Below are 13532 nucleotides of genomic sequence, written 5' to 3' on the forward strand. Positions count from 1 at the left end.
TTCTGCCTGTGGGTGAGGTTTTTTCCTTCCTCCCCCTGCCCCCTGCATTTGTTTCTGGAGTTGGGTGTAGTAGCTGTGGGCAGGACGGTCTTAGGAAACCCTCTCCCTTTCTGCAAGCAATGAGGGGTTCACGTTGCCAGAGACTAGATTCTGGACCCAGGTCCCCTTGGACAAAATGCCTCCCCATCCCCCAGCCAGCTGGTCATAGGGGCCCACCTCCCCACCCTACCAGGGCCCTTGTGAGGGGTTTAGTCAACATGATGAATGGGACCTGTGCCCTGGGGGTTGAAGTTCTCCCTGAGATCTTCCTTACAGACCCTTCCATCCTCCTCCCTGGGGCCTGGGGCTGCTGGGCCTGAGCAGTGTCTGCCCAAGATTCTTGAGGCACAATGCCCGCCCTCTAGGGCATCTTCCCTCCACCGCACGCTGTGCCTCCCTGGCCTGGCCTCCTGCTGACAGGAGCACTCAGGAATGCTGTGGGTGGGAGAGAATCCTGCCAGCCTCTAACCTTGAGGCAAATAACCCGCCCCTCCCGCAGCTTCCTGCTGCCCTTTCCACAGCCTGAGCTCAGCATTTCAGAATCTTGCGCCTGGCAGGGAAAGTACCAAGGGCCAGCCTGAGATGAGGAGAAAGCCCTGTGGACCCAGCCAACCCATGTGGCTTGGCCTGTTCCCAGACCCAAACCCTATACCTTTGACTGACCTACAGGTCCCCCGCCCCACTGTCTCCCAGCCATGTAGTTGTCTGTGCTGCTATACACATGGAATCTATGCATTAAAGCTACAGCCCCACAGGATCCAGGGCTTTTCACACCTGTGATCTCATAGCACCTTCATTTTACAAATGGTGCTGCAAGAAACCAAAGTTATCACCAGAGACCCCACAGCTAGGAAAAGACACACCTACATTCAAACCCTGACTGCCCTGACCTGCAGACCATAGTCCACTGGGCTCCTTCTCAAGGTCCCTCAGAAGGGGAGGCAGGCAGGCTGGGTTGAAACTAGTGAGTTTAGGGCCTAGGATGAATGTTTTAGGCCTGTAGGCTGGGACGGAGGAAGCTACTTCTCACCCTGTACCTTCTAGAATGTGGGGAAAATACTTTCTACTTGGCTATAGAAAATCAGACCTCAATGTGAAAGTGCTGGAAAGATTACTCCAAAATCTGAAGTTTTTCCTCTCTGGGTGGGACTCTTGTAACCCTGAATTTCATGTGCTGGTGCTTCGCCTTCCAGGGAGGCCCCTTGGTGCCCCAGATGGAAAGAATGAAAGTTTCAGCACTGTGTCCTGCCCCACCTCTATCCAAGCCCATGCTCTGCCTCATAGCTAGTGATAGCGACACACCCTCCACCCCCAGAGGTCCTGGGTGCAGCTGAACAGAACCCATCTTAAGCCCCTTATTCAGAAGCCCTCCCCCGCCACAAAAACATACCCCAGAACATACACTTCTCTGTGGAAAAAGAGAATTTGACTTTATTCAGAAAGTCTACAAAATACAGAAGGCGGATAACTCGCTTACTGTAAGTCAAGAAATAAATAAATTCTAGGGGCCGGGCAATTTTTTTTTTAAACATTTTTTTGTTGTTGCCATCCGGTTTTCCCTAAATATAAGATAAAATGTGATTTATTTTCAGATATAAAATATAAAGTCCAGCTCAGGGCCACATCCACTTTTCCAGGGAGTGGAAGCAAGGCTCTGGCTGGGGAGAATAACTTAGATTCATTTGTGCAATAAATAAACAGTGGGGAGGGGCAGCTGTATACAGACAGTGTCAAGGAGGAGCTGGGGCAGGCTGCCAGGAAAAAGGCAATAACTGTGGCCTGCCCCCACCCCACAGTGGATACTCACAGGGTCCAGGTGGAACCCTTACTTCAAAGACCCCACTCCAGGCTGCAGGACCACAGGATCACATTCCCATCTGCCACAGCAGTCACCATAGTCAGAATTCCCTATTCCCTTGAATAAGGATCCAGGTCCTCTTGGAAAAAGTGCCTCCCCATCCCCCACCCAGCTGGTCATACGGGCCCACCCTGGCTGGCTGTCTCCGGGGCACCTGACTGGAGAGCCCAGGGCTGAGCCAGGCCAGCTCCTTCCTGCTCTTCCATCTGTGTCACCTTCACTGTCACTCTACTTTTCTGCCCTTCCCTTGCGGAGAGCTGTCTCCCAGGCCAGGGAGGCCCTCTCACCACCTTTTCAGTCCTGTCCACTGTACCATGGCGGGTGTCTTGGGGCAGCAGTAAACTCAGCTGCTGGTTCCAGCTCAACTAAGGGGTGTGTGGCCTCCGATCCACTGGAGGCTGTTTCCCCATCTGTTAACTGGGCTCCACTAGTCATGTCTAACCCCTTTCCTAGCTTTGGAAATCCAGCCACCCTGGGGCCCAAAGCAGAGGTGGAGGAATCTCTTCAGTGCAGTCTCCCAGCAGGACAGTGAAACCCAGTCCTGGATCCTGGGAGTGTTTGGAGGGCATATGGGCACAATTAGAGCAGTTTCCAAATTAAGGGGTGCCTTTTTCCCCAAAGCTCTTCTCTGAGCCAGCTCTGTATCGCATTCTTAACAGTCTCTAAGAAGTTGAAGTTTCCATCAAGGACAACGCTATAGCTAGAATTTCCACTCCACTAATGTTGGACCATTAGGTCCCACTTTCAGGGGCTACACGAAGAAGACAGGGCCCAGGGAAGGAATGTGTTCACCACAGGGGCTGGTGGCCGTAAGAAATGCGACCTGGTCACAGACACACAGCGCTCAGGCACTTTGGGGAGAGAGATGGGGCTGGAGGGGCGTGGCTGGGGAAGGGGCGGGGCGGGGACTAGGAGCAGGCGGCCGGGCCGGGGGCGGGGTCTGGGCCGGGGGCGGATCCAGACCCCGGACCTGGGGTGGACTTGATGATAGTGATAACGCTGGCAGGCGCCACTAGCGCTGCTGGCCCGCGGGCCGCGGCCACCGAACGCGCGAAGCCCTGCAGCGCCTCGCACTTGCCGCGCAAGGCGTCGAGCTCCAGACGCATGGCCGCGTTCTCGCGCGCCAGCTTGTCCACCTCGCGCTCCAGCTCCGACTTCTGCTTCTGCAGCTCCTCCTTCTGGCACACGCGCTTCACGCGGCAGCTGGCGGCATAGCCGCGGTTCTTGAGCGTGCGGCGCCGCTGCTTGAGCCGGGTCACCTCCTCAGCTGAGAGCCCTCGCAGGTGTCGGTTCAGCTCACGCACTGACAGCCCCATCAGTGCTTCGTCTGACAGGTGTGGTGTGTTCTCGCTCAGCTCACGCTTTATCTGTGGGCATGGGGAAACCAAGGGTCAGAGGCTCATTCCCGCCTGTGGGCCCCAGCCTTGGGCCTGGTGCGCAGCAGGTGCTGGGAACGCCCTTCTCTGCCCCTAGTGCTCCCTTTCACCGCCTTAGCCACTGAGAAGGTGGTTGGACTTGATCCAAGACCCCAAAGGGGAACAGGAATCCAGAAAGGGGAAACTAGGCCAACCAGGATCAGTACAGGGCTCGGCCTGAATTCCAACCTAGTGCCAAAGGTGGGACTCAGCCAGAGAAACTGAGGCTGGAAAGACTTTGAATGTCCCAGTGGGCCAGGACCCAATGAGGAAGCAGGCTGAGAGAGGGAAGTGACCTCCTCAGGGAGTACCCTGAGTTAGAGCCCTGTTAGAGCCCAGTCCTCCTGCTTCCCAGGGCCCTTCCCTTTGGCATCTTGAGTGCCTGGTGCCTGCTGAGCCACCCTTGGGGATTCCAGGAAGGGACACAGCAGGAGGGATGTCAAGGTCAGCATGGGCAAGGAGAGATGGCCTCACTGAGCACAGGGCAGGCTGCCTCCTCACCTTCAGGGCTTTGCTGGATAAGGGGTCCCCAGACATGTTTGCAGAAAGTGTCCTCTGGGCTGGAGACCTAAAGGAGAAAGGACATGAAAGTCACTTTTTCTCTCCATTTAGAATAAAATCCAAACTCGCTACCTTGGCATTCAAGGCCACTGCTCTCTGAGAACTAACTTCATACCTACTAGCTCACTCCATCCACACTGGTCCAGCCACAATGGCCTCCTTTAATGGCTCACTCCAGCCTCAGGGCCTTTACACATGCTGTTCCCTTCACTATTCCCCTATCTCTCCACAGTAACTCCTTATCAATTAGGCCCAATACCACCTCAGAGAGGTCATCCCTGACTATCCTAGTCAAAACACTCCCCATGTCACATCACATAACTCCCTTTACTAACCTCCTAACAGCCATCTCTTCTGCAGTTCTCCCCCCACCCTGCTGAAAATCCAGCTAAAATTTCAGATTAATATAGGGGTATCTATGATAGGGTTCAATAATTGGCTTTTGTAAGGTTAAAGTCTGTGATGTAGGTGCGTCCTTCATCTTCTGCAGTTCTTGTATTTGGTTCCTCTCTCTCCCAACCCTCTTCTGCCAAAATGTAAGCTCATGAGGGTAGAGGCCTTGCCTGTCTTATAGCTGGGGCCCAGTAAATATCCACCTAATGAACAGACACCCCTCCCCCAGGCTGTTCTTTCACAGGAGGCTCTAATGTGTATTTGATTTTTAAAAACGTTTCATGGACGTATAACCTACATACAGAAAAATGTACAAAACATGTAACTGGTTAATGACTGACAAAGTCCAACCAGACCCCTGTCAAGACACGACATAGCCAGTCCCTTCCTTTCCCTGGGTCTCCCTCATCCAGACCTGTGTTTTGGGAAAGCTTCTCAGACCTCCTGAGGCTGCCTAGCAGTAGTTCCATATGTCTTGGCAGAGGGGGCAGTCTTGTCTAGACTGATGAGGTCCCTCTGACCCCCAGTACCTCCCTCACAGGATGAAACCTCATGGTCACTCAACAACTATTTATCGAGTAGCTACTATTTGCCAGAAATGTGCTGGCACTGAGAAGACAGGAATAAAAACTCATGGAGGGTACATTCTGGGGACCAATGGTCATTTCTCTGGGCTGGAGAGGGGATTGCCTCCCAAAGGCTCTTTTACAGCAGCCCCTCCCCAATCCCCAGCTGAGGCAGTCTCCTGCATTCAGTGAGAGCCTGAGTTTTCTCGTCTGATAGCTCCCAAAAGGAAAGGATGGTGGGGCGGCACCTGTGGCTCAAAGGAGTAGGGCGCCGGCCCCATATGCTGGAGGTGGCAGGTTCAAACCCAGCCCTGGCCAAAAACTGCAAAAAAAAAAAAAAAGAAAAAGAAAAGGAGAGGATAGTATAAAAACAAAGGAGAATGCAGGAAGATGCTTTGTGATCCACAGGGCAGCATCCTCTAAACTCCCACAGTATCAGCAATACCCACTTTGATGGAGGGCAGGGGGCAAAGTCCAGGGGGCCAGGCCCTAATTCTTTGAGCTGTCTGCAGAGGTGACCTCCCTTACCTTCTCATAGGACCCCATGTCTCCCAGAGACTGTGTGGAAGCACATGGACCTTGATGGCAGAGCCACCTAGGGCCGTTTGGACATAGCCCCGCTCTCTAGTTGTGAGATTCTGATAGGTCACTGAAACTCTCTGTGTCCTACTTTCTCCCAGGTGACACAGAGGAGTTTCATTTTAAGTCAGATCAGGTCACGCCTCTCTCAGGACACTCACATGGCTCCCATCTCACTTAGAGTAAAGTCAGAGTCATTTTAGTGGCCCACAAAGTAACTACGTGATGGGCCCCTGGCACTGGCCTCCCTCACTTCAGCCCTGCCCAGCTCCCCCTTACCCTTCCACTCAGCCGTGCTGCCTCCTCAATGCTCCTCAAACACACCACTTGGGCTCTGCCTCAGAGCCTTCGCACTGCTTGTTCCCTCTGCCTGGCACCCTGGTGCCCCAGACAGCCACATGGGTTGCTTCCTCAGCAAACCTCACCTTCAGGTTGCTATTTGAATCTGATGTTCACTTAATTTCGCACCCCCCTCCCCACGCTCTCCCTGTATCCCTTCCTCATCTCCTGTTTCTCCACAGTACCTTTCCCCATGTGTAGTCATTGTCCCTCACATGTGACATATCTGCCAGCGCCAGGAGGGCAGAGCTATTGTCCCATCCACCACGAGGCTTTCCAGTGCCTAGGACAGCGCTGGATATGGCAGACGCTCAAGTAATAATCATTAAACTCTCAGAGTGACTCAGGCCATGGTGGGTACTGTCCAGGGCTTCTCAGGAAACCCCCAGTCCCTCCAGCCCAGACAGTCGGGGGGTCTGATGGCTCAGAGAAAAGGAAGGAGTGGGGAAAAAAAGGGAAGTTGGCACTTCAAGAGATCACCTGATAGAGGCAGCCACTGTGGCCCTTGGGCAGGGAGGATCTTAAGAGTCATCCAGGCTTCCTGGGGTCACTAGAAGAAGCCGAGGCCCAGAGCACCATGTCAGGCCTCAGGTAGCTCTAGACATCCTCTGCTGATCCTTGGTGGGGACAGGGGTAAGGTTGGTTTCATGGGTTGGAGCCCTGAACTGCAGCCTCCACTGCTGGACATGCAGGCCTCTCTGGCCTTGGTTTCCCTGCTTAGTGCTCTAATCCCTATGGGGCTCAGCCTCTGCTGCCCACCTAGCTCTCCTTCTTTCCTTGGAAACCGCTACATACTCCCTGTCCTACCTGGACAAATCATATGGAATCTACAGAGATACTACCTGGAGATAGGACCTTCCATCCCCCTCACCAATCCCACCCTTTGATGCAGGGGAGGTCCCAGATGACCCCCCTGCTGGCCTTGGCTTGTCCTCCACTCAGTGACTGGACAATCTTTCCAGCATGTGAACTGACCCTGCCACCTCCAGATTAAAACCTTCCATGGTTCCCTGCTACCCTGAGGACAGATCCAGACCCACCTTCAGGGCATGCCAGGCCCTGTGTGTCTAGCCCTGGGCTCGTTTCCCACCACTGCCACCTCCATTCTGCACTCTAGCCATGAGGAATTTCTTTCACTTCCTCCCACTGGTACTTCCCTGCCTCTGGGCCACCCCCTACCCTGTGACACTCCTCTCCCTTACTTCCCCACTACTTTTTCTGGCAGAGTCATACTCATCCTTTCTGAGTATAGACATCTCCTCCAGGAAGCCCTCCCTGACCCCTAGGACTTGTTAGCCACCTCCCAGCCCTGTGTGGTCATCTGTGGAATTTCCTTGTTGTTTCTCCACCAGATAGGGAGCTCCTCGGGCAGGGACCAGGTTGAGTCAGCTCTGGGTGCTCGACGCCACCCAGCACAGGGCCTGGCAGGGTGCAGGCACTGGAGAGGGACGAATGGGTGGAGTCTCTCACACCGTCACCCAGCTGTTCAGTGTCCGAACCTACTTCCAAGCCCAAGCCTAGCTGAATACAGTCTGAGAGAAAAACCTCCTGGCCCTGTCTCTAATTCTTCTGGAAAAGATCCAGCTGTCTCCTTCCTTCTGCTTGGTAGGAATAGCACAGCTGCCAGGAGAATGGGAGGGGACAGACGGGATGACTTCTGGCCCTGAGGCGAGGTGCGGGAAACAGGGAAAGGGTCACTGGATTGGGAGTCAAGCCTGGGTTCAAGTTCCATCTCCGTGTGACCTTGGGCAAGCTGCTGCATCTCTCTGGGTCTCTACTTTCCCATCCTGAGGGTGGGCACAATATCTGCCCTGTAGGGTTTTGGTGGAACCAAGTGGTATAAACTGCAGAGGTCAGTGAGTGGCTGGGAGATCATTAGAATTGCTGAGTCCATCCAGGAGGGGTCACGCTCATAGTGCTGGCTATGATTCAGCATTCCCAGCTGGCCAGGATCACATGGGGAATGGCAAGAAAAACTCTTAGAGGCCATCAGACCCCCTCCTCACTTTACCAAGGTGAGGTAGAGACCCAGAGAAGGGCATCACTTGCCTGAAGTCACATAGCAGGTGAATAGCTGCCTACTTACAAATGGGGAGGGATTTTGAACACCTGTAAAGGCCCAGAACTGAATCCTGATCTTGTCACACTGTCACCTCCCTGGTCCTCCTGACAGCTCTGTGAGGTAATGCCAGAGAGGGCAATAGAGTAGTCCAGAGTCACACAGGCAGCGTGTGAGGACTAAAGCCACATTGAGCCCTTTACCTCTTCCCACTATGGCCCTGGCATGGTAATCTTCTGGGCCCTGTTCCTCTGGCTGTGTGAAGAGAAGGCTGGACTTGCTCGTTTCCAAGGCTGCCTCGTTCTAATGTGCCAGGATCTGTGTTGCGCCTGCTAGGGACAGGATAGCACATGACGCTGAAATGTGCAGGCCCCCTCTGCCAGCAGTTTGGGGAGCTAGTGTGCTAGGTGATGCCTCAGTGGTCTCCACTACACAGAAAGACCTGATGGCAGAGGGGAGGCACGGGTGAACTGATGGCCTGTTGGGTGCTGGGTGCTGCAGCTGATGCAAAAGCTCAGAGGCATAGCCTGGTCCCTCACACAAGTCAATCTTCCCCCCAGGCCCTGGAATCCTCACTTATAAAGTGGGGATGATCGTATTAGTATTAGTGTGTAAAATACGAGAGACAAGATTGGGGATGCAGGTGGACAGCCCCTCTGACCATCATCCCTCTGCCCACTCTCCACCCAGATACCACTAACTGATCACTGCACTTATTCCCAATGAAATGAGATGCAGCCCCCAAATCTTTCTCAGCACAGCACTGCTTACCACTGAGCTTGGACACAACTTCAGAATCTTTCTCAACACTGCCTCCAGAATAGAGCTGAGCGGTCTAGAAAACAGTGAAGCTAACTGTGATTCTAAGTGCCCTTAGGACCTAGGGAAGCTCTGAACCTGCTCTGCCCTCCATGCCCTCTGGTCCCAGCCTCAGCCCCCTCAATTACATGTTGGATGTCAGCTGAGGCACCCACATATGGCCAGAATGTCCCAGCTCAGCAAAGTTAGGCAGTCATGGAGGGAAAGTCACAAGAAGGGGGAACTTTCTGGTAATCTCAGGCTTTTGGCCTCCAGCCCCAAGCCAGGGGCTGCTGGGCTGTAAGCTGAGGGCCCTGGGTCCTCTGGCTCTGCCTGCCTGGCTGACCCTGGGCCTGAGACAGCAGCTGATCCAAGCCCTGTTCTGCAACTGAAGCAACCAAGTGGCTATTCAGTGGCACTTGTGGGCCAGAACCCGGGGATCCTGATCCCCAGCTCATTGCTCCCTCTTCCACGCCAGTCGCCAGCACCCCTCCCCAGTTTCTTCCCTTGGAAGCCAGCAGAGCTGCCCTCCAGGGTGTGCAGCTTTCTTATGCTCTTTGGAGGCCCAGGGAGTGCATTTACTCTTAGGGGACAGACAGCTGCCTTGCCCAGTTAGCGGCTACAAGCCCATCTACGTCCCTCTCCCTGGCCCCCCAGTCCATCCCAGAGATATCCCCACCCACTGGCATGGGCTCCTCAGGCTGCAGAGCCATTTTGCTTGCTCTGTGAGGACAGAGGGAAAAAATGTGTTTTCCTGGGTCTTGGCAGCAAGCACTGGTGGAGCCTCCGCCCTGCTGGCAGGGGAGCCAGCAAGGCTGGGAGAGCGGAGCACCGCAGGGAAGCCACGGCCTGGGCTTCCAGCCCTAGCTCTGCCACCCACTCTCACTTGCTGTGTGACTTCAGGTATGTCACTCCCTCTCTCTGGGCCTCAGTTTCCCAACATGCCAAACTTCCTCTGAGCCTAAGGTACCTTCCAACAATGACAATCTCCAAATTGATGGTGTCAGATTCTGACCCATAGCTCCAAGACCACCTGCAGAATGGAAGCACTGGAAGAAGAAGAGCAGTGGGCACGGACCTCCAGACCATCAGCCTTGACCTTCCCTCTGCTCCACCTACACAGCCAGGGACCACTTCCTCTTTCATCTGGACCACGACCACAGCACCTGCTCATTGGCCTCCAGTCTCACCTGCCTCCATCTCCATCCCTCACCATTGATCCTCCCCTAAGAGCTATCAAAGGGATCATCACTGACACAAACCCACAAACATGACCATTTTTAGACCATTTCAAAACCCTGCAATGCCATCTCTCTTCCAGCCCACACAGGCCCTGTGTTCCCTCTCCTGGTTTACATGCTAATAACAGACGATTGTTTTAGATTGGCCAAGCTAACCCTATCTTGAACTGAAAAGCCATTCTATGAGACTGTTACAGGTGGTCATAACTCACTGGCCCAATTACACACTGATGAGAAATATGCTGACATTGTAAGCCTTAGACTAATAAAAGCCCTGCCAGCCAGGAGTGTCCCAATCATGAGATAAGATCTTTGATAAGAACAACAGTTTGGTGGTCCTTGATAGAAACCAGCTGCCTCTTCAGCCTGCCATAAAAGATCTGCTTCCTGCCCTTAGGGCTGCAGACATCTCTTTAGATCTCAGCCCACTTATATTCAAGTGTGAAATAAACTTTCCTGCATGTTTGTTGCATTCGGTCTTGTGTGTTTTGATCTGGATATTGTTTTACCTATCAAATGAATAGACAAGAAATTCCACTGTCCCTGCTTGTTTTCCAAAGGGACAAATGGGCAGTGAATGTGTGTGAGTGTATGTGAGGGAGGAAGTCACCTGAGTCCCGAAGGAAGGGTTTGGGAGACTGCTTCAAGAATCCTCCAGCCCCTGCCCTGGCTTCCTGCTTCTCTGCAGTTCCCAGACCGTTTTTTCCATGTGTTGTGGAGCTTTTCAAGGACAAGGACTCAGCACTCAATCAGCAAACATCCAAGAAGCACCTACTGTGTACAAGTCTCTGTGTGTGGCCCTGAAGACCCAAAGATGAAAGTGTCTGCTTTCAGGGGCTTCACAGATATCACCACTTCATCAGACTCAGTCACTGCCACAGTGAAGCCTCCCTTGATTACCCTGGCTAAGTCAAACTCCTGATATATACTTTTTTTTTTTTTTTAGAGACAGTGTCTCACTTTATTGCCCTTGGTAGAGTGCTGTGGAGTCACAGCTCACAGCAACCCCCAACTCCTAGGCTTAGGTGATTCTCTTGCCTCAACCTCCCGAGTAGCTGGGACTACAGGCACCTGCCACAACGCCCAGCTATTTTTTGTTGCAGTTTGGCCAGGGCTGGGTTCGAACCGGCCACCCTCGGTATATGGGGCTGGTGCCCTACCCACTGAGCCACAGGTGCTGCCCCCCTGATATATACTTTTAAACCAAAGTGACTTCTCATACCACCCACAGGAGCTGTGCCTTTGCATTTAGTTCTGTGGCTCTTTCTTCACCTTTGTCTCCCCTACTCAGCTGTGAGCTCCCAGAGGGCGGTCTCTGGATCTGGTTTGTTCATAGTTTCATCCCCAGAGTCTGGCCACAGCAGAGGCCCAATAGCAATGTAGGGATAGAAACATCAGGACTGATGGAGCCCACTGGGTCCCTGGCCCTAGGGAGCCCTGGGGTGATTCAGTGGGAGGTCAAACCTTTCAATGCTAACTTTCCATCTGTGACTGAGTCAACAGTCACTTCCCCTCAGCCCTGACCCTGGGCCCGACACAGGATGTTTCTTGCCCAGCTCTGAGGATGGACCTGCCTAGTTCCTGTGCTCCTGACTGCAACTCCCTCTATTCAAAGCCCATATACTCCTGGATATCCCTGGCTCCTGGCCTGGGGGGTTCCTGGCTTAGTTCCAGCTGCAAATGGGGACATTGAGAGTCCTGGCTATAGCAGTAGAGCTCCGAGAGCTCAAAGATTCAAATTTACGGTTCTTCACCCCAGCAAGGTCAAGTGCCTGTGGGTGGGCAGAGAGGGAAAGTGGGTTAGGTCCAAGGCTGCTGGGCTAAACAGGTGCTTTCTGCATGGCTGATGGGTGAGTGGGTGGGTGGGGCTAGCTCAGGTGCCACCCCTCACACATAAATCTGCATGCAGTGAAAGTGCCTATCCCCTCTGCCAGCTGACCCTACCTGGCCCAGAGTAAGGACTCTGGGTCTGCTAGATGGCACAGGTCCTCAACCAGATCCTGGGGTCTGGCTGTCAATAGGTTCTGTTTGACTAGTCCCAGCTATGAACTGAAACTACCTGAGGGCAGAAACCAGCTCCACCTCATCCTCTGCACCCAGCAGATATGGCTTCCAGAACCCAGACCAGCCACAGAAACCACCAAAGAGAGGAAGCCTGGGATTCCCTCCCTACCCCCACCTTTGCCATGCGTTTTCTGGCCCTTCCTGTTTTTTTTTTTTTTTTACTGAGACTGAGGGGAGGGTCCTCTCTCCCCAGGGAGTCCGAAAAACTGGGGACAAAGATCTGGGCTCCAACTCATTTTGTTACCAGATCTACCTGGGTGCTGGGCGAAGAATGGCTCCCTCGCTTCAGCCCTAAATCAGCTGTGTGGGATCTTTGATACCTCGCCCCACCCCATGGCTGCAGGCGCCAACTTGGGCGGGGGACAAACAGTGGGGTCACATGGTGGCTGCCCTGGGAAACTCCGCGGAGAGCGGAGGCCCGGCAGCCCTGGTTGGTAAGAGAGAGAGCGCCCAGGGCGAGAATTCTTAGACCCTGTGTGACCACTGACGCGTGGGCTTCCTTCGCTCAGATTCTTACTCCGCATTTACTCTTGTGGCCAGCCCAGGACACACCCTCTCTGAGGTACACACCGCTGGTATACAGGCCCCAGGGAACGCGCGGGCGCGGACACGGACGGACGGAAACACACACACACACGCACACACACACACACACCGAGGTACACCGCGCACGCACGCACCGGGCAGGATACGCAGGACGATCGCCAGGGGACACACATGCACGCACGCCCGCCCGCCTTCGGACGTAAACAAACCTCGCTCACACGGCCCGCAGGCATGGGTCCAGAGACTGTTCTCACCGAGTCACGTACTTGTACACACCGCCCCCGCCCCCGCCTGGGCGGACGCAAACGCTCTCCAGCCTGCGCTCCCCCTTCCTCCCGGCTCCGCCGCCCCTCCGCCCGCGCCCTGGGAAGGGGCCCCATATCCACCCCATCCACCAAGCTAGTCCGGCCCGTCACGGTGCTCCCCGGACCGCTGCTTCCCTCTTCTGCACGCCCGTTGTCCCTGAGATGGATCCACAGGAGCACCGACGGATCGGGCCCGGCGCCCGCCCCAGGCACGTTCCCAGGCGCGGAAACCCTGCCGCCTCGGAGTCCGCCAGCCGTCCCCTTCCAGTACCCGCGTTCCTCACCCGCCTCTCGGCTGGCTTGGCCTGGAGCGCCTCGCACGCGCGCGTTTCGCTGCTGTCGGGTCTGCTGTCCCAGCCGGTCCCCTGGTCTGCGTCCTCTTTGGTCCTAACCGCAGGTCGTTCCGAACCGAACACCTGGGAGTGCGACGCTGAGTTTTGTTGTGAGGCGGGCGGCACAGGAGGCCGGGGCCGCTCGGAGTTGTAAGGCGAGCTTCCCGGAATTACTCACTCACAGGATTCCTTTCATTCATAAAAACCCAGTCATGCGGTGACGTCACCAGCCCCGGCCGCCAGAGGCCGACCAGCCCTCGGCCCCGCCCCCATCAGGCTCCGCCTTCGTTCAGGCCCCGCCTCCATAGACGCCCCGCCCCACGGTTGCAGCTGTCTTGGTACTGCCGGAATTCTCAGCCCTTGTCCCAGCTACAGCCCGCGGCGTTCACGTGATACCTCGCGAGAGCCCTGTGGGTGGAGTTGTCCTTAGCCTCAAT

At 54.8% G+C, this 13532-nt stretch overlaps 1 protein-coding gene across 1 annotated transcript; it reads right to left on the minus strand.

The window, feature by feature from the left end:
- Positions 1-1448: 1448 nt before the first annotated feature.
- Positions 1449-13295, minus strand: MAFF (MAF bZIP transcription factor F). The gene is made up of 3 exons (XM_053585885.1): positions 13048-13295; positions 3814-3880; positions 1449-3264 (listed from the first exon to the last, which is right to left on the minus strand). The coding sequence occupies exons 2-3, from the start codon at positions 3847-3849 to the stop codon at positions 2806-2808; spliced, it is 495 nt and encodes a 164-aa protein (XP_053441860.1). The 5' UTR covers positions 3850-3880; positions 13048-13295; the 3' UTR covers positions 1449-2805.
- Between the last annotated feature and the right edge of the window lie 237 nt (positions 13296-13532).

This window comes from Nycticebus coucang, chromosome 3, assembly GCF_027406575.1.
Source record: "Nycticebus coucang isolate mNycCou1 chromosome 3, mNycCou1.pri, whole genome shotgun sequence".
Lineage (NCBI taxonomy): Eukaryota > Metazoa > Chordata > Mammalia > Primates > Lorisidae > Nycticebus > Nycticebus coucang.